Source organism: Ahaetulla prasina, chromosome 7 (genome assembly GCF_028640845.1).
Source record: "Ahaetulla prasina isolate Xishuangbanna chromosome 7, ASM2864084v1, whole genome shotgun sequence".
NCBI lineage: Eukaryota > Metazoa > Chordata > Lepidosauria > Squamata > Colubridae > Ahaetulla > Ahaetulla prasina.
The window spans coordinates 78961964-78983438 of record NC_080545.1 but is presented as its reverse complement, the minus strand read 5'-3'; the positions used below and the strand labels follow the sequence as shown (position 1 = coordinate 78983438).

General features: G+C 41.8%; 1 protein-coding gene across 1 annotated transcript in view; it reads right to left on the bottom strand.

Annotated features, from left to right (window-relative positions):
* DGKI (diacylglycerol kinase iota) overlaps nt 1-21475 on the bottom strand; it is a 265587-nt gene that overhangs the window by 111830 nt on the left and 132282 nt on the right. The window contains exon 21 of the mRNA XM_058190874.1: nt 4631-4693. Coding sequence (XP_058046857.1) covers nt 4631-4693 — 63 coding nt within the window. The remainder of the gene's footprint in view (nt 1-4630; nt 4694-21475) is intronic.

The following is a 21475-nucleotide window of genomic DNA, read 5'->3' as shown; positions in this document are numbered from 1 at the left end:
TCTGCCTCTTTAAAAAATAGAACCCAACATTAAATTTCAGGAAATTCAGAACTCTCCTGGGGCATGTTCACTATGACAGATTAATGAACTATTTATCTCCTCAATAAACATGCAAAACTAATTAAATGTCCTTGCTTTTTAGAATAATAGGGAGAAGGAAAACACCAGCTTACAAAAGAAAAATAATTAACTTCGCTAGTGTGATTTCATTGTCAGAACTTAGAAGTGATATGCATTAAATATGATACTTCAATAGAAAACACTTTACTCATTCAAAATAAGATGTCAACCCAGAAGAAAACAAGAGTCCTGGTTGGGAGCTAGTGCCCACTTCATCAGTTGCATTGTGCGTCCATCCACAGATATCCATGCAGATATGTTTAAGGACAAAATGGACACAATAGGATAACAAATGAAAACTTGTCCATCTTGTGCAATCTCTATTGTATAGCATTCAGAGCAGCAGGAAATGTTCATAACCTTGATGAACCTTGATGAACGTATCTTTTCTTTTATGTACACTGAGAGCATATGCACCAAGACAAATTCCTTGTGTGTCCAATCACACTTGGCCAATAAAATTCTATTCTATTCTATTCTATAACATAGTTCCATAGTTCTACTATGTTTCTGACTTAGTATTGGGTTGACCTTGAAAAGCTAAGCAAGACCAGACCTGGTTAATATTTGGATGGGAGATCACTAAGAAAACTCAGGGTTGTAAGCTAGGTTGGAAAACCCAAATTGTCTAGGAAGAAGGCAATGTCAAATCACTTCTATATTGAGCCCCGTCTTGCTCCATGCACCCCAAAATAATAAGACCTCCCCAAAAATAAGGCCAAGCTCTTATTTTGGGGTTCAGAAAATATAAGACAGGGTCTTATTTTCGGGGGAACACGGTAAATACAAATGTATCTAATGGTTTGTCTTCTGTTATTTTTTATTCCCTAAGCCGCCTCCCTTTATTGTAACAAACATTGCTGAAATATTTTACAATGTATTAGTTGGATTGGATGAACATTCCATTTTTTGAGGGAAATACAAGAATTTTGTATTTTCACAGATATTAATAATTGGGTTTCTGATGGGTAATTTTGGAGTTATGACTGTTATTGTTTCAACAATGCTAAAAAGCCATCAGAATGGATGAATGGATGATGGATGGATAAATAGTAAATCAATAGACAGAAGAGAAATAAATAGTTACCATCAGCAATCTAGTGGCAATTTTGTTATTGGCATTTGTGAAAGAAATGGATAAAAATTTCCAACTCGTCCAACATTTTATAGTTGTATAAATTATTATTTTTTCCTAAGCAAAGAAAAAGCCTGTAATTGTGAGCTGATTTATAGCAGAGAAATGTTGATGAATGCAGTATTTACATTTTTCTAAGCATGCAGTTAGCAAATGTTTTTATACAAAGCATGTTTTTGAAGCATTGCAGTATCTTTAGCATAGTCTTTGGGTGGAGGGGGCGGGGAGAAAACAACAATTAATGATGTCAAGAATCCTTAAACAACTTTCACTGTCGCTGCCCATCAAGTGACTCTGAGCATCAGAATATCACAGTGAGTAGCACCCTAAATCATAATGTTTTTGGAGTTTGTACTTTAATCTATTAGGCATGCTAACGGCTGGTTGTTGTGAAGCAATTTGGTTAATTGATCTCAGATTTGGGATATAGAATAATTTAAACCATTTTCTAAAACCTACTACTGTCTTTATACATTGATCCAATATCTAAAATGAATTGGGATTTTAGAAATGTTTACTTTAAATTCATTCTAGAATTTGATTTCTTATTAAGCAACATGCATCTGCCATACATGCTCTATGTAGGCATTCTTAAAAGTATTTAACTAAGCATGTAAACAGGGTTCAGCTAAACAGCTTGGCCCACATCAGACATGTCACATGATGCTTCTTCCCAATATCCACATGTATTCAGAGCATGAACTTTGCACTAGTTGAAGTTATGCACTAATAAGGTTCTGGCTTAAACCAAGATAGCAACAGCAATAGCACTTAGACTTATATACTGCTTCATAGTGATTTTACAGCACCCTCTAAGCAGTTTACAGAGTCACCATATTGCCCCCAACAATCTGGGCCCTCATTTTACCTACCTCAGAAGGATGGAAGGCTGAGTCAACCTTGAGCAAGTGAGATTTGATCTGCTGAACTACAGCTAGCAGTCAGCTGAAGTAGCCTGCAGTACTGCACTCTAACCACTGCGCCACCTCTCTCTCTCTGTCTCTCTCTCTCTCTCTCTCTGCCCCCTCACTCCCTCCATCCATCCCTCTCTCTCTCTGCCTTCTCCCTCTCTGTCTCTCTTCCTCCCTCCCCCTCTCTCTCTGCCCCTTCCCTCCCTCCCCTTCCTTCCCTCCCTCTCCCTCTCTCCATCCATCCATCCATCCCTCCATCCCTCCATCTCTCTTTCTCTCTCCCCCTCTCTCTCCCTCTCTCTCCCTTTCTCTCTCTCTATCTCTCGCTATCTATCTATCTATCTATCTATCTATCTATCTATCTACCTACCTACCTACCTACCTACCTACCTACCTACCTACCTACCTACTACAGTAGTTGGGTTGTAGCTGTTTGTGTTGTCCATAAAGAAGCCAGAAGGACACTCTGGGATGATTTACACAATGTGGGATGAAACTCAGTTGGTACAATTGTGGTCTCAGTTCATAGCATCTTTTTAGGGCTTTTCAGGAAAGAATAAGCACAGTATTCATGGACTCCACCACCAACTCTGTGCTTCAAGAGCTGTAATTTTTCCCCTTCCTTTCCCCCACGCCTCCCTTCTTCCTCCCTTCTAAGGGGAAGTAGAGAAAGAGAAGAAGAGGAGGAAAAAAGAAAGTAGAAGAAGGGAGGGAAGAAGGGAGGGAAAGGAAAGAGAGGGGAAGGAGAAGAAGGATTGTTGTAAAACAAGGGAGATGAAATGGTAGAAGAGCAACCCCAAATATACTTAAATTGTTTAGGATGAAGGTTGTATTAGTATGAAAGCTAAAGGAAAATATATATGTTAGATAAGAAACTGTGCAGTTAAGATATGTCTATGAGAAAAAATAAAAAAACTTTTTCAAAAAAAGCTATAATTTTTAGGTTGCATTGATTGATTGACATACCGATGTAACAGAATCAGCAGACACCGTGCCTTGTAAAATATGTCATAATTCTTTCCTCTGAGCAATTTCTGCTCTGAATAGCTTATGAGATGGAAAGAACATGCCCTGAAAACATCTTTTTTTCTGCACTATCCCTGCAACTTTTTTTTTTTCATTCTCATTCATCGGTTGAGGGCATTTTACTTCAACCATAGCCTGGTGTTTTCCCTCTTATTCTAACACTATCCAAGGGCAGCCCCAAGGAGTTTAAAATCTGCTATGCTTTGTCACACTTTATGTTGCAAGAAAGTCAGATGACTGCAGTCCCTTGAAACAGAAGGATGAGGAGGGACTGGAAATGAGTACAGCAAACTTCACACCAGGCTACTTTTCTGCCATCCCAAGAATAGATGAAGTGCATTTCCATTTAGCAAAGAGGAAATAGCGCCAATTCCAATGGGAATGGGAATTTTGTTTATTAAAGGCTATGTGGGAAACAGGCATTTCAAGGAAAATAGGTGTCATGCACAGGGTTCTGAACCCTGTGAAGGAAAAGTGGAATGTGTAAATACACCAACAAATCTTCTCCTTGAAAAGAAAAGTGCTCGACTGTTGCTTTTTTGACAACAGTTCTCTCTCAGGAACTTGAGAAAGAGTAATGTTTAGTTATGCTTCAGTCTGTATGAATTGTCTTTGGAAGCAGCGGCTGGTTATTCATCAAGGGCCTTCCTTCTCAGGTAACAGAAGAAGAAGAAGAAGAAAAAAGGCAGGCTGTAACTACTTTCAATTGAATTACCCTGTCTGCAAGCTTGTATTATATCAGGTTACTAAAAAGGAGGTAAAGGTGCTAGTCGTTCCTTACTCTAGGGGGAAGTGCTCATCTCCATTTCAAAGCCGAAGATCAGCGCTGTCTGAAGATGTCTCCGTGGTCCTGTGGCCGGCATGACTAAATGGCAAAGGCACACGGAACGCTGTTAACTTCCCATCAAAGGTGGTCCCTATTTTTCTATTTGCATTTTTTACGTGCTTTCGAACTGCTAGGTTGGCAGAAGCTGGGACAAGTAATGGGAGCTCACCCCATTAGGCAGCACTAGGGATTCAAACCACTGAACTGCCGACCTTTCAATCGACAAACTCAGCATCTTAGCCACTGAGACACCGCATCCCTAAAAACAACTACAAAAGGCCAAAGAAACTGGAACATTTTCACCCTCCACTAACATTCAAGGAATTTCACTTCAGGTGTGACCCTTACACAATTAGACTATGAACCTTCTTGCGATTACTCAGGAGCTCAGAGTTTTCAACAAACAATACTAGTAAAAGTAACTTTTGTTCAGTATCAGTTTCAGGAACTGGTGGGCACATTGCATTGCTGGAAATGCCAGCTTTGGCAAAAGCATTTCCAGATGACCTACAGGATTCATGCTACAGAAATCATGCAGAGAAGGAGAAGGTGGAGCCTGAAAGAAAGGGGTGGTGATACTTAAAAATAGGGAAGGGAAAGACAAATACTCACATGGTGAAAGAATCAGGGGGAGCCGAAACTCTCCTCAGGTCAACGGGTGGCACTTTTTGGATGCTATAGGCAGCAGGAAATGAGTAGCCACAGCAGGAACAGCACAACAGGATGGACAAACAAGAAAAAGCCCAGACAGACAGACAGAGAGAAAGAGAGAAAGACAGACAACATTTAACAAAACAAAAGCAAAGCCATTACATACAAGCTCAATGGAGATGTGTATTAAGTTCTAGGGCAGCGAACTCAAAGCGAGTGATAGATACCAGCAAGCACAATGAAAGGAAATGGTGCTGGTACCATAGCATGAAGCAGTGGCAGCACAAGGGCTAAAGATAAGCAATTCTTGTAGCATGATATAATCTTGGAAATGGCAAGAGATGAAGGGCTCTGACAGAGAAAGGTAGATGCTATCAGAGCAATTGCTCCAGGTATCACCCAAGGTATGACTCAGTATTTCAAATATATTGGTATTCGGACATGTTGGTCTTTTTCAATCACCACTACAACAATAATCCTTCAACGTGTAATGCAAAGTCCCCACTTATTGACTTTAGAGGACGAGAGAGGGGAAATATAGGTACAAGATGATGGGGGGACTGCTGTACACATTTTGAACCCAGGCAGAGTTTTGAAAAGGTATTGCATTTATAGTTTATTTTACTAACAGCAAATAGCTTCTACCATCTCGGTATAAATGGATTCTCCACTTCCTCATTTGTGTCTCAAGCAGGGGTGAAATCCAGCAGATTTTGACAGGTTCTGGAGAACTGGTAGCGGAAATTTTGAGGAGCTCAGAGAAGCAGCAGCAGAAATTTTGAATAGTTTGGAGAACCAGCAAATACCACCTCTGGCTAGTCCCAGAGTGGGGTGGGAATGGGGGTTTTGCAGTATCCTTCCCCCAGGAGTGGGGAGGGAATGGGGGTTTTGCACTATCCTTCCCCTGCCATGCCCACCAAGCCGGGCCCACAGAACCGGTAATTTTAAAAAAATGGATTTCACCACTGCTCTCAAGCATTCCTTTCACTTCATTTTATTGTTATCAGTCCAGTGGCCTTGTCATTATGACTCACAGTTTTGGATTTTGCAGCAGGGGAGAACCAAGTTTTTTTGAGGGGAGGTAAATCCAAAATGTGTTTTCCTGCACAAAGGTCAAACAAGGTCCCAGTGGAATCAGGTGGAAGATGTCATTCGTTTAAAGAAAGCAGGTGATACAATTTCAAACGAAGCTACAAATATGCAGCTATCTCATCACCGGCTTGCAGGGGTATGCAACATCGGCACTCTTCATATAATATAGTGAGGCTCCTCTTCCTCTGGTATGTCACATAAATAGGGTGACAAAGCAGCCTTTAAAACAAACTGCAAGAGTCTTGGGGAACCCTGCCAAGACTGCACAAAAGAAAAGAACTCATCTCTTTTATATTATTTTTAAGTCCATTTCATTTTTTTTAAAGCAAGTCTATAGAACTGCATTGTACTTAAAATATCTATTGAACTTTCTTAGACCAATTTGAAGGTTCTGAAAATGTATGTATTTTTATGACAGGATTTATTGAAAAGATAAAGTCTAATATGGAATACACAGTCTTCAATTAATGCCTTTCGTTGAGTCCAGAATTACAGTTCTAAGTCTTTGCAGTCATTAAGTAGAACGCCAAGTAGCTGCACATGATTTCATGGCCTTTTTTGCACGGGTTGTAAAGCATTGTTTTTACCAGAAGTAATTGCTGGAAACCAGCAAAAAAATAAAAAAATCACAGTCAGATGACCATAGGATGCTACAAAAGCCATAAAGGTGAATTGTTGCCAAGGGCCCAAAATGTGATCACTTGGCCACAGCAGGAATGAGCAACTGTTACTAGACCTTCAAAATTCACTGGAGAAGAGCCTAGAAAGATTGAGGCAGCGGTGAAATTCAAATTTTTTTACTATCGGTTCTGTGGGCATGGCTTGTGAGCGTGGTGTGGCTTGGTGGGCATGGCTTGGTGGGCATGGCTTGGTGGGCATGGCTTGGTGGGCATCATAGGGGAAAGATACTGCAAAATCTCCATCCCCCCCACTCCTGGGGGAAGGATATTGCAAAATCTCCATTCCCACCCCACTCCAGGGGAAGGATACTGCAAAATTCCCATTCCGTCTCCACTCCTGGGGGGAAGGATATTGCAAAATCTCCATTCCCCCCACTCCAGGGGAAGGATACTGCAAAATCTCCATTCTCACTCTGGGGCCAGCCAGAGCTGGTACTTGCCGGTTCTCCAAACTACTCAAAGTTTTCGCTAGCAGTTCTCCAAACTGCCAAAATTTCAGGTTCCCAGAACCTGCTGGATTTCACCCTGGATTGAGGGTAAAAGAAGAAGGGGATGACAGAGAACGAGGTGGCTGGATGGAGTCACTGAAGCAGTCGGCGTGATCTTAAATGGACTCCAGAGGATGGTAGAGGACAGGAAGGCCTGGAGGAACATTGTCCATGGGGTCACGATGGGTCGGACACAACTTCGCAACTAACAACAACAATTTTGTGCTGTTAATGAGTGTTGTTCCCCCTTTAAGTATTTCATTCAAATACATTCCAGCAGGGAAACTGCAATGGTCCTAACTGTGAAAAATGGTCATAAGTCACTTTTTTCAGTGGTGTTGTAACTTTGGTCACTAAACGGACTGTTGTAAGTTGAGGACTACCTGTACCTTTCTGCCTCCCACTTGCAAACCTCCAAAAGACCGTTTGAGGAAATAATTGGGCCTTGGCCTGAGCAACGGTCCTTCCAGTATGTTCTCTTCACGGGGTCACAGGAGGCTATTGCCAATCTCAGATCGCCTCAGAGCTGGTGCATGAAACAGGAGGTTGTCTTTTGATCAGCAAAATGTCTTTTTGTGAAGCTGGATGCTGATAATATAGCACTTTTCTCTTCAAAGTGACATTCCGATTATGTATCAGATTTGTATCTCCAGTCCGGCAAAATTGCAGTATTGTCACTACAAAGCCAATTTTCATTTATTTCATTTATCACCACATTTTTTTCCCCCTCATAGAAATAGCTGGAAGGGAACGGCACCTCATTCATTTGCTGGATTAATTCAATCCGATGCAGAACATAAAGGGACACAAAAGATAAAAGCCATAAACAAATATATTTTTTTCTTCCCTGTGTGGGTGCAAACATAGAGATTGGTGGCACTTAAATCTTTTTTTCTGGAATGGCAAAATTATCTTTGCAAAAATTGCTTATTAATATGCACACATTCTTGTGAATGAATTCAGAGTTTGTACGGATATCTTTGTTAACTGCAGTTCTCAAATTGCATGTGGTTTATTAAAAGAGAGAAACCCTGGCTTCCCTAATTGTATAATTCGTTTAGTTCTTTTCTTCAGAAAATCAAGGCTTTTAAATGCAATTAATTTTCCCAATTTATGGAATTTTATGGAGGTCCAAACAATGTTGCCCTCTATTTATAAGTGCAGGAAGTTAGCACCCACTCCTCTCCTAGGAAAATGAGATGTTTTAGGAAGTATTAAAAGGGCAGAATTGTTGTTGTTAGTTGCAAAGTCGTCCAACCCATAGCGATCCCATGGACAACGTTCCTCCAGGCCTTCCTGTCCTCTACCATCCTCTGGAGTCCATTTAGACTCATGCCTACTGCTTCAGTGACTCCATCCAGCCACCTCGTTCTCTGTTGTCCCCTTCTTCTTTTGCCCTCAATCTTTCCCAGCATTAGACTCTTCTCCAGTGAGTCCTTCCTTCTCATTAGGTGGCCAAAGTATTTCAGTTTCATCTTCAGGATCTGGCCTTCTAAAGAGCAGTCAGGGTTGATCTCCTCTAGAACTGACTTGTTTGTTTGCCTTGCAGTCCAAGGGACTCGAAGGAGCCTTCTCCAGCACCATAATTCAAAGGCCTCAATTCTTTGGTGTTCAGCCTTTCTTATGGTCCAACCTTCACAGCCATACATTGCAACTGGGAAAACCATAGCCTTGACTATGCGCACTTTTGTTGGCAGGGTAATGTCTCTGCTTTTTAGTACGCTGTCTAGATTTGCCATAAATTATATATTTTCCCTAAAAGGGAGGCAGAAACTCAGAGGCCCCCCACCTTTGTCAATGGGCCAATAAAGGCCTGGGTCAGTCTATTCTACATAACAAAGATCTATCTCCTTCAGACACAGCCATAATAGGAATTCCCCAAAGCCCTTTCATTACATCTTCACCCAGCAAGGCTCAACCAAGCCTAGGACTCAGGACAGCCTACAGAGTTGCCCCTGCATGGCCCCATGAGAGTCTGACAACCAATCAGAAATAAAGCTCAAATTCAAAAGCTCAGAAAGGGTATAAAACTCAGGCACCCTCAGCATCTCTGCCCTTTTTTTCCCCTTCACCCAAGATCTTCACAGCATGTGATCCTGTCCACCATTAAAACCATCTTTCCAAGCAGTCTCCATGCTTCCAGTGTCTTTCTTCCTTACTTGGAACTGAATCCAGAAGGATATTTCTTCTAAATATCCTTCTGGATTCAGAAGGATCTAATAAATCTAATTTATATCTAATAAGCATCCATACTTCCTCTACCTTTTTCTTTCCAGAAAAAAAAAAAGAATCCCTTGTAGAAGACCACTGTAGATAGGATGGCTGCACAATGCAACTTAATTAGCAGTGCAAGCAGGAATCCTGTCTGAAAATACTTAGGTGTGAAACACCATAGGCTGAAGGACTTCAAGGATTTGCAAATGTCTTTAAATTTACGTTTAAAGGGCAAACTAATTTGCTTTAGTTTTAGCAAGTTTCACATGCCTTTTTTTCATATCTTACAACAAAGATTTTACAGATGAATTTGGAAGACAGTTTGCACAAAGAAAATATTTAAACCAAATATTCTAGGTTACGTATTTGAAAATTCATACTCTTCTTGGAGTCCCTTTTTTAAAACTTGCATTCTGACCTAGGGAAAGAAGCTAAATGTTCAGCCCAAGTCATTAATCATTTACACATAAATATTAGGCTTTAAGTTAAACTGGCTGATAATTCTCCATTCCTTGTTCAATACTCTGACTTATTTTGATATGCCAATTAATACATGGCCTCCCCTCAGAGGTGGGTTTCATCAGATTCTGACCAGTTCTGGAGAACTGGTAGTGGAAATTTTGAGTAGTTCGGAGAACCGGTAAATATCACCTCTGACTGACCCCGCCCCCATCTCTTCTCTGCTTCCTGAGTCCCAGCTGATCAGGAGGAAATGGGGATTTTGCAGTAACCTTCCCCTGGGGGAGGGAGGAGATTTTACAGTATCCTTCCCCTGCCACGCCCACCAAGCCATGCCCATCAAGCCACGCCCACCAAGCCATGCCACGCCCACCAAGCCACACCCACAGAACCAGTAGTAAAAAATTTTGAAACCCACCACTGCCTCCCCTATTAGGAGACTCATTGAATCAAGTCTCATTTACTTATAAAAGTTTCAAGTTCTCTCCTTAAGCACTGTTTTGCCTCAGATGATTTTCAGTATTCAGTACCATTGATCTTAGTATTCTTTTGGACCAGTATTTCTCAACCTAATTTAAGATATGTGGATTTCAACTCCCAACAGTTCCCCAGCCAACATGCTGGGTTGTTAGGACTTGACAGGCATTTGATGGCATAAAGGTAAAGGTTCCCCTCACACATACATGCTAGTCTTTGCCGACTCTAGGGGCGGTGCTCATCTCCATTTCAAAGCCGAAGACCAGCGCTGTCTGAAGGTGTCTCCGTGGTCCTGTGGCCGGCATGACTAAATGGCAAAGGCACACGGAACGCTGTTAACTTCCCATTAAAGGTGGTCCCTATTTTTCTATTTGCATTTTTTACGTGCTTTCGAACTGCTAGGTTGGCAGAAGCTGGGACAAGTAATGGGAGCTCACCCCATTAGGCAGCACTAGGGATTCAAACCACTGAACTGCCGACCTTTCAATCAACAAACTCAGCATCTTAGCCACTGAGACACCGCATCCCTAAAAACAACTACAAAAGGCCAAAGAAACTGGAACATTTTCACCCTCCACTAACATTCAAGGAATTTCACTTCAGGTGTGACCCTTACACAATTAGACTATGAACCTTCTTGCGATTACTCAGGAGCTCAGAGTTCTCAACAAACAACACTAGTAAAAGTAACTTTTGTTCAGTATCAGTTTCAGGAACTGGTGGGCACATTGCATTGCTGGAAATGCCAGCTTTGGCAAAAGCATTTCCAGATGACCTACAGGATTCATGCTACAGAAATCATGCAGAGAAGGAGAAGGTGGAGCCTGAAAGAAAGGGGTGGTGATACTTAAAAATAGGGAAGGGAAAGACAAATACTCACATGGTGAAAGAATCAGGGGGAGCCGAAACTCTCCTCAGGTCAACAGGTGGCACTTTTTGGATGCTATAGGCAGCAGGAAATGAGTAGCCACAGCAGGAACAGCACAACAGGATGGACAAACAAGAAAAAGCCCAGACAGACAGAGAGAAAGAGAGAAAGACAGACAACATTTAACAAAACAAAAGCAAAGCCATTACATACAAGCTCAATGGAGATGTGTATTAAGTTCTAGGGCAGCGAACTCAAAGCGAGTGATAGATACCAGCAAGCACAATGAAAGGAAATGGTGCTGGTACCATAGCATGAGGCAGTGGCAGCACAAGGGCTAAAGATAAGCAATTCTTGTAGCATGATATAATCTTGGAAATGGCAAGAGATGAAGGGCTCTGACAGAGAAAGGTAGATGCTATCAGAGCAATTGCTCCAGGTATCACCCAAGGTATGACTCAGTATTTCAAATGTACTGGTATTCGGACATGTTGGTCTTTTTCAATCACCACTACAACAATAATCCTTCAACGTGTAATGCAAAGTCCCCGCTTATTGACTTTAGAGGATGAGAGAGGGGAAATATAGGTACAAGATGATGGGGGGACTGCTGTACACATTTTGAACCCAGGCAGAGTTTTGAAAAGGCATTGCATTTATAGTTTATTTTAGTAACAGCAAATAGCTTCTACCATCTCGGTATAAATGGATTCTCCACTTCCTCATTTGTGTCTCAAGCAGGGGTGAAATCCAGCAGATTTTGACAGGTTCTGGAGAACTGGTAGCGGAAATTTTGAGGAGCTCAGAGAAGCAGCAGCAGAAATTTTGAATAGTTTGGAGAACCAGCAAATACCACCTCTGGCTAGTCCCAGAGTGGGGTGGGAATGGGGGTTTTGCAGTATCCTTCCCCCAGGAGTGGGGAGGGAATGGGGGTTTTGCACTATCCTTCCCCTGCCACGCCCACCAAGCCGGGCCCACAGAACCGGTAATTTAAAAAAAATGGATTTCACCACTGCTCTCAAGCATTCCTTTCACTTCATTTTATTGTTATCAGTCCAGTGGCCTTGTCATTATGACTCACAGTTTTGGATTTTGCAGCAGTTTTTTTGAGGGGAGGTAAATCCAAAATGTGTTTTCCTGCACAAAGGTCAAACAAGGTCCCAGTGGAATCAGGTGGAAGATGTCATTCGTTTAAAGAAAGCAGGTGATACAATTTCAAACGAAGCTACAAATATGCAGCTATCTCATCACCGGCTTGCAGGGGTATGCAACATCGGCACTCTTCATATAATATATTGAGGCTCCTCTTCCTCTGGTATGTCACATAAATAGGGTGACAAAGCAGCCTTTAAAACAAACTGCAAGAGTCTTGGGGAACCCTGCCAAGACTGCACAAAAGAAAAGAACTCATCTCTTTTATATTATTTTTAAGTCCATTTCATTTTTTTTAAAGCAAGTCTATAGAACTGCATTGTCCTTAAAATATCTATTGAACTTTCTTAGACCAATTTGAAGGTTCTGAAAATGTATGTATTTTTATGACAGGATTTATTGAAAAGATAAAGTCTAGTATGGAATACACATTCTTCAATTAATGCCTTTCGTTGAGTCCAGAATTACAGTTCTAAGTCTTTGCAGTCATTAAGTAGAACGCCAAGTAGCTGCACATGATTTCATGGCCTTTTTTGCACGGGTTGTAAAGCATTGTTTTTACCAGAAGTAATTGCTGGAAACCAGCAAAAAAATAAAAAAATCACAGTCAGATGACCATAGGATGCTACAAAAGCCATAAAGGTGAATTGTTGCCAAGGGCCCAAAATGTGATCACTTGGCCACAGCAGGAATGAGCAACTGTTACTAGACCTTCAAAATTCACTGGAGAAGAGCCTAGAAAGATTGAGGCAGCGGTGAAATTCAAATTTTTTTACTATCGGTTCTGTGGGCATGGCTTGTGAGCGTGGTGTGGCTTGGTGGGCATGGCTTGGTGGGCATGGCTTGGTGGGCATGGCTTGGTGGGCATCATAGGGGAAAGATACTGCAAAATCTCCATCCCCCCCACTCCTGGGGGAAGGATATTGCAAAATCTCCATTCCCACCCCACTCCAGGGGAAGGATACTGCAAAATTCCCATTCCGTCTCCACTCCTGGGGGGAAGGATATTGCAAAATCTCCATTCCCACCCCACTCCAGGGGAAGGATACTGCAAAATCTCCATTCTCACTCTGGGGCCAGCCAGAGCTGGTACTTGCCGGTTCTCCAAACTACTCAAAGTTTTCGCTAGCAGTTCTCCAAACTGCTCGAAATTTCAGGTTCCCCAGAACCTGCTGGATTTCACCCCTGGATTGAGGGTAAAAGAAGAAGGGGATGACAGAGAACGAGGTGGCTGGATGGAGTCACTGAAGCAGTCGGCGTGATCTTAAATGGACTCCAGAGGATGGTAGAGGACAGGAAGGCCTGGAGGAACATTGTCCATGGGGTCACGATGGGTCGGACACAACTTCGCAACTAACAACAACAATTTTGTGCTGTTAATGAGTGTTGTTCCCCCTTTAAGTATTTCATTCAAATACATTCCAGCAGGGAAACTGCAATGGTCCTAACTGTGAAAAATGGTCATAAGTCACTTTTTTCAGTGGTGTTGTAACTTTGGTCACTAAACGGACTGTTGTAAGTTGAGGACTACCTGTACCTTTCTGCCTCCCACTTGCAAACCTCCAAAAGACCGTTTGAGGAAATAATTGGGCCTTGGCCTGAGCAACGGTCCTTCCAGTATGTTCTCTTCACGGGGTCACAGGAGGCTATTGCCAATCTCAGATCGCCTCAGAGCTGGTGCATGAAACAGGAGGTTGTCTTTTGATCAGCAAAATGTCTTTTTGTGAAGCTGGATGCTGATAATATAGCACTTTTCTCTTCAAAGTGACATTCCGATTATGTATCAGATTTGTATCTCCAGTCCGGCAAAATTGCAGTATTGTCACTACAAAGCCAATTTTCATTTATTTCATTTATCACCACATTTTTTCCCCCCTCATAGAAATAGCTGGAAGGGAACGGCACCTCATTCATTTGCTGGATTAATTCAATCCGATGCAGAACATAAAGGGACACAAAAGATAAAAACCATAAACAAATATTTTTTTTTCTTCCCTGTGTGGGTGCAAACATAGAGATTGGTGGCACTTAAATCTTTTTTTCTGGAATGGCAAAATTATCTTTGCAAAAATTGCTTATTAATATGCACACATTCTTGTGAATGAATTCAGAGTTTGTACGGATATCTTTGTTAACTGCAGTTCTCAAATTGCATGTGGTTTATTAAAAGAGAGAAACCCTGGCTTCCCTAATTGTATAATTCGTTTAGTTCTTTTCTTCAGAAAATCAAGGCTTTTAAATGCAATTAATTTTCCCAATTTATGGAATTTTATGGAGGTCCAAACAATGTTGCCCTCTATTTATAAGTGCAGGAAGTTAGCACCCACTCCTCTCCTAGGAAAATGAGATGTTTTAGGAAGTATTAAAAGGGCAGAATTGTTGTTGTTGTTGTTAGTTGCAAAGTCGTCCAACCCATAGCGATCCCATGGACAACGTTCCTCCAGGCCTTCCTGTCCTCTACCATCCTCTGGAGTCCATTTAGACTCATGCCTACTGCTTCAGTGACTCCATCCAGCCACCTCGTTCTCTGTTGTCCCCTTCTTCTTTTGCCCTCAATCTTTCCCAGCATTAGACTCTTCTCCAGTGAGTCCTTCCTTCTCATTAGGTGGCCAAAGTATTTCAGTTTCATCTTCAGGATCTGGCCTTCTAAAGAGCAGTCAGGGTTGATCTCCTCTAGAACTGACTTGTTTGTTTGCCTTGCAGTCCAAGGGACTCAAAGGAGCCTTCTCCAGCACCATAATTCAAAGGCCTCAATTCTTTGGTGTTCAGCCTTTCTTATGGTCCAACCTTCACAGCCATACATTGCAACTGGGAAAACCATAGCCTTGACTATGCGCACTTTTGTTGGCAGGGTAATGTCTCTGCTTTTTAGTACGCTGTCTAGATTTGCCATAAATTATATATTTTCCCTAAAAGGGAGGCAGAAACTCAGAGGCCCCCCACCTTTGTCAATGGGCCAATAAAGGCCTGGGTCAGTCTATTCTACATAACAAAGATCTATCTCCTTCAGACACAGCCATAATAGGAATTCCCCAAAGCCCTTTCATTACATCTTCACCCAGCAAGGCTCAACCAAGCCTAGGACTCAGGACAGCCTACAGAGTTGCCCCTGCATGGCCCCATGAGAGTCTGACAACCAATCAGAAATAAAGCTCAAATTCAAAAGCTCAGAAAGGGTATAAAACTCAGGCACCCTCAGCATCTCTGCCCTTTTTTTCCCCTTCACCCAAGATCTTCACAGCATGTGATCCTGTCCACCATTAAAACCATCTTTCCAAGCAGTCTCCATGCTTCCAGTGTCTTTGTTCCTTACTTGGAACTGAAGCCAGAAGGATATTTCTTCTAAATATCCTTCTGTATTCAGAAGGATCTAATAAATCTAATTTATATCTAATAAGCATCCATACTTCCTCTACCTTTTTCTTTCCAGAAAAAAAAAAGAATCCCTTGTAGAAGACCACTGTAGATAGGATGGCTGCACAATGCAACTTAATTAGCAGTGCAAGCAGGAATCCTGTCTGAAAATACTTAGGTGTGAAACACCATAGGCTGAAGGACTTCAAGGATTTGCAAATGTCTTTAAATTTACGTTTAAAGGGCAAACTAATTTGCTTTAGTTTTAGCAAGTTTCACATGCCTTTTTTTCATATCTTCCAACAAAGATTTTGCAGATGAATTTGGAAGACAGTTTGCACAAAGAAAATATTTAAACCAAATATTCTAGGTTACGTATTTGAAAATTCATACTCTTCTTGGAGTCCCTTTTTTAAAACTTGCATTCTGACCTAGGGAAAGAAGCTAAATGTTCAGCCCAAGTCATTAATCATTTACACATAAATATTAGGCTTTAAGTTAAACTGGCTGATAATTCTCCATTCCTTGTTCAATACTCTGACTTATTTTGATATGCCAATTAATACATGGCCTCCCCTCAGAGGTGGGTTTCATCAGATTCTGACCAGTTCTGGAGAACTGGTAGTGGAAATTTTGAGTAGTTCGGAGAACCGGTAAATATCACCTCTGACTGACCCCGCCCCCATCTCTTCTCTGCTTCCTGAGTCCCAGCTGATCAGGAGGAAATGGGGATTTTGCAGTAACCTTCCCCTGGGGGAGGGAGGAGATTTTACAGTATCTGCCACGCCCACGCCACGCCCATCAAGCCATGCCCACCAAGCCATGCCACGCCCACCAAGCCACACCCACAGAACCACTAGTAAAAAATTTTGAAACCCACCACTGCCTCCCCTATTAGGAGACTCATTGAATCAAGTCTCATTTACTTATAAAAGTTTCAAGTTCTCTCCTTAAGCACTGTTTTGCCTCAGATGATTTTCAGTATTCAGTACCATTGATCTTAGTATTCTTTTGGACCAGTATTTCTCAACCTAATTTAAGATATGTGGATTTCAACTCCCAACAGTTCCCCAGCCAACATGCTGGGTTGTTAGGACTTGACAGGCATTTGATGGCATAAAGGTAAAGGTTCCCCTCACACATACATGCTAGTCTTTGCCGACTCTAGGGGGCGGTGCTCATCTCCGTTTTAAAGCCGAAGAGCCAGTGCTGTCCGAAGACGTCTCCATGGTCATGTGGCAGGCATGACTAAACGCCAAAGGCGCACGGAACGCTGTTACCTTCCCACCAAAGGTGGCCCCTATTTTTTCTACTTGCATTTTTACGTGCTTTCGAAACTGCTAGGTAGGCAGAAGCTGGGACAAGTAACAGGAGCTCACCCCATTACACGGCAGCACTAGGAATTCGAACCGCTGAGCTGCCGACCTTTTGATCGACAAGCTCAACATCCTAGCCCCTGAACCACCGCATCCCTGTATTTATATACACATCTATACGCATCCCTGATGGCATAAAATGAATCAATCAATTAATTGATTGATTAATTCAATTAATTCAATTCAATTAATTGAAATTAAAATCTTTCACAGAGCTTTCAATGATTGAGATTTAATTGGCGTGAGGTTGATTTCAGCTTATGTTTTATTTTTGTATTATGCTGTAAATAGCCAAGGGTCTTCAAAAACCAACAGCATATCAATGCTGTTAATTAGTAATAAAATAAACATAAACATAATCTGCCATTAATAATTACATTCGCCATTCACTTTGCATAGTGAATGCCAAATATATATTTGGCATTCACCAAATATATCACACAATAATTATAATAACTGTTTACTACCAGAATTCACAGCCCTTTTCAAGTTACAGTTATTTCAACACAAGCTCATATTTCTTTTTTTTTTATGAGCAAAATTTTTTATTTTCCATAATAATTCCCACAATTTGACCAGTGTACAATACAATCACTTATCCAACAATCAATCCTATACTCAAATTATACTCAATCAGGGCTGCTCGACCGCCACTCCCTCCCTTAATCCTTTCTTCCCTTCTCATCCTTCTTCAACTTTCCCCACCTTCCTTCTCCTCACTTTCCTACTTCCCCACCTCTTTCCCACTTCTCACTACCATCCTTTCTAACCCTCTATCTTCTCCTTCTTCTCCTCCTATCCTTTCTTCTCCCTCCCTTCTTTCCTACCTACCCACCTACCTACCTACTTTCTTCCTTCTTTACTCCTCTTTCCTTACCCTTTCCCTTTGTGGTTACCGAGTGGTTACTGAGCAGTCCCGACTTTACCCCATTCCAACTTGTTTAATTCTACCCTTATTCCTGTACAATGGCAACCAATCAATTTATAGTCTTCCCCTTCCCACCCCCCCATTTCCCCCCTCCTCCCCCCCCCAAGACTTCCCAGAACAGAATACAGGGTATTGTAACTACACAAGCTCATATTTCATTGACAATGAATGTCTCTGCACCTTTTTGGAGAAAGCTAATGGTTGAAGATACAACATGCATTATTAGTTAATATGCTATTATTGCTCCCTTTGGAACAAAGGAATTTGACATATTATTTTTGTTCTGACAGATCCACTGGTTCTTGTAAATGCTCATATTCTTTTTAATTATGCACAGATGCTTCTTTTGACTAGATATTTTGTGAAGCTTTTAGACATTTGAACTACAAATAGTAGTTTATATGGATCATTTTCCATTTTTATCATTCAGTAAAGTGACTTAAATGTGAATCTAATTATATAAGACGGCATAAATGTATGTGTGAGACTATCTTTCATTAGCATATGAAAGTTTTACGCATTTGGGAGTCTTTTCTTTCCTCTTTTCTTTTTCTTTTATGCATATAAAATAAATATTTTAAAATCTTGTGTCTCTTTTAATCAAATATGCTTCTCTTTTGTTTTCTTTATTAGCATTTCGTCTCAGCCAAAGAAGTTGGAATTAGGATATATATGCATAAAACTAGCAGAAAAATGTAGTAGAAATGATTTAGAATAAAAGTTGTTCAAGTTCTTTCCCTGAACCAGGAAAATAGTTTTTACTTAGATCCTCTACCCCAGACCTTAACTTTCTCTCACCCTTTCTCCTTGTTGGCTTGGCTATCTGTGGAAGGACTAGGACGAAAAGTGTCATTACATATGTCGTAATATAATTATTCAGATGACATGAATTCTATCATCTACATAATCATCCCAAAGGTGCTTTTTCAAAAGGCAACTGGGCTTTGTTTTTCCTTGAAGATGTTTTGCTTCTCATTCAAGAAGCTTCTTCAGTACTGGATGAGAAGTTAAATGTCTTCAAGGGAAAAAAAGCCCAGTTGCCTTTTGAAAAAGCACCTTTGGGACAACCATGACCTAGATCAGTGACGGCAAACCTTTTCAGCACGTTGTGCGGAAACGTCGCACACAGGCACGCTCATCATGGTCGCGCTCTGGAAAAGCCAAACTTCCGGGTTCTAGCATGCATGTGCACCCGACAATCAGCTGGCCGCCGCGCATGCACAGCAGAGGTGGGTTTCAGCAGGTTCTGACCAGTTCTGGAGAACCGGTAGTGGAAATTTTGAGTAGTTTGGAGAACCGGTAGTGGAAATTTTGAGTAGTTTGGAGAACCGGTAGTAAAAATTCTGACTGGCCCTGCCCCCATCTCTTCTCTGCCTCCCAAGTCCCAGCTGATCGGGAGGAAATGGGGATTTTGCAGCAACCTTCCCCTGGAGTGGGGTGGGAATGGAGATTTTACAGTATCCTTTCCCTGTCATGCCCACCACGCCATGCTACACCCACCAAGCCATGCCCACAGAACCGATAGTAAAAATTTTTGAAACCCACCACTGATGCACAGGCTGGTTTTCAGCGCTGTGACAAGCACGAAGGACAGCTGATTGTCGCACATGCATGTGCGCCGGAAACCCAAAAGACAAATGGGCAAGGCTGCGCATGCCAGGCGACATGGTTCGCATGCCATTTTGGGCACCCGTGTTATAGGTTCGCCATCACGGACCTACCGTGTTTCCCCAAAAATAAAACCCTGTCGTATATTTTTTGAACCCTGAAATAAGCGCTTGGCCTAATTTTCAGGGAGGTCTTATTATTTTGGGGCATGTGGAGCAAGACGGGGCTCCTCTTGCCCTCTTACTTGATTTCCAGCTGTCTCTCCCTAACCCTAACCAGAGGAACCCATGGCCGAGTGTAGGCATTTTCAGAAGAGGTTGTTTCTTGAAAATATGATCTTCCATCCATGTGACCTAATAAAAATTTTAAAAATCCATAAAGCAGCGTTCCTCATGACAAATGTGCTTGGAATGCAAATTCTAAGATTCCAAAGAGTTATAATCTCAATCTCTAGAAGAGGGGTGTCAAACTCGATTTCATTGAGGGCCGCATCAGGGTTGTGTTTGAACTCAGGGGGTTGAATGGGCATGGCCAGGGTGGGAGTGGCCAGCTCGACATCCTGCAGTCCTCTGCCACAAAATGGAGCCCACGAGGCACACGGGTCAGTCCTTTGCTGTTTCCAGATCTAAGCACCCTTGGGCCGGATCCGGCCGACGGTCCTTGATTTTGACACCCCTGATCTATAACGTTCCAGTTTGAAGAACCTCATGACTTATAGTACAGTATATATTTACTTTACTAGTGATGACCCTTGCCATAGTTGCTATATTATATGTTTGCCATATTAGAGAATACTATTTTTCTAAACTTTCTTGTAACAGTGAGTGTTCATCATTCAGTTTTATTTTCTAGCTTCCTAGCTTATTATTACTGAACCACCTTAAAAGGTTGTATACTGGAGAAAAAAGGTTAAAAGCTGAAAACTGTGGCATGATGTTAGATTCATTTTGGATTGAAGCCGCATAAAAGCACCTGCAAATGAAAATAGTAATGTCGTGTAATGATGCTAAATCTTGTCCATCTGAAGCTTTTTATCCTTGCTTTGATATTTCAGTAGTTTGGAGGCAAAATAAATAGACACAGAAACAGATCTGAAAAACTTTCAAGTCACTTCAAGCAGGACTGGAGTAAATTGGAGGATACATTACTGGGACAAAATAATACGAAATTTCAAAATCGTTAAAGCTTTCTTTGTGTTAAAAAAAAATAATAACAAAAATTTGGGGGGAAAATGCAATTTCATTGGTCCTCTAATCAGAGGAAACTCTTCTAACTTCTAACTTCTCTTAAATCTTCTAACTCTTTAGAAGATTAAGTGCCTACCAGTGCCAGCTAAGGACAAAAAGGCCAATGAGGACAACAAGCAGTGACCAGGAAAGGACAAGGTGTCCCAAAACAGTGCACTGTAGCCCAGGTGTCCCCAACACCCAGTCCATAATTGGCACCAGGCCACAGCATGCCAGAAACCAGGCTGCGCAAACAAGCGAAGTCCCATCTGTGGGATGCGGGTAGCATGCAAAACCATGCCCCCTCTGGTCCGCAGAAAAACCTCTCTCCAAGGAACCAGTCCCTGGTGCCCAAAAGGTTGGGACAAAAGTGATATTCAGCCATTTCGGACTGGTTCACCCAAACTGGTAGCGGAAATTGTAGGTAGGCCTGCCTACCCCAGCTCTATGCCATCTTATTTAGGCATGTTTTTGAGGCCGGGTAAAGGCACAGAAGGTGCACACATGAACAAAGCGCATGCACAGAATGCTAGGCACATGTGCAGAAGGCAGGCACACGCACGAACTAGGCACGCACACACATGAAGAGAGTGTGAGTGTACATGGCAAACTGGTAGTAACATAATGAAAAACCCACCAGTGGTTGGGAGCCGCTGCAATAGCCAACTACAGTAGAGTGCAATGAAGCGCAGCAGGCATAGCAGAGAGCACCATTTGTGATAGCCCAAGTCAGAATATTCTATTTTGGATACATAGATAGTAATAAGTTGCCTACCAGTAGGCTGGGGATGTACTGCATGAAGGGTCAAATTTTATGTTCCAGTTTTTCAGAGAGTTAGTGGCTCATGCTCATATTGGAGCAATCCAGTTGTGCATATTAGTCC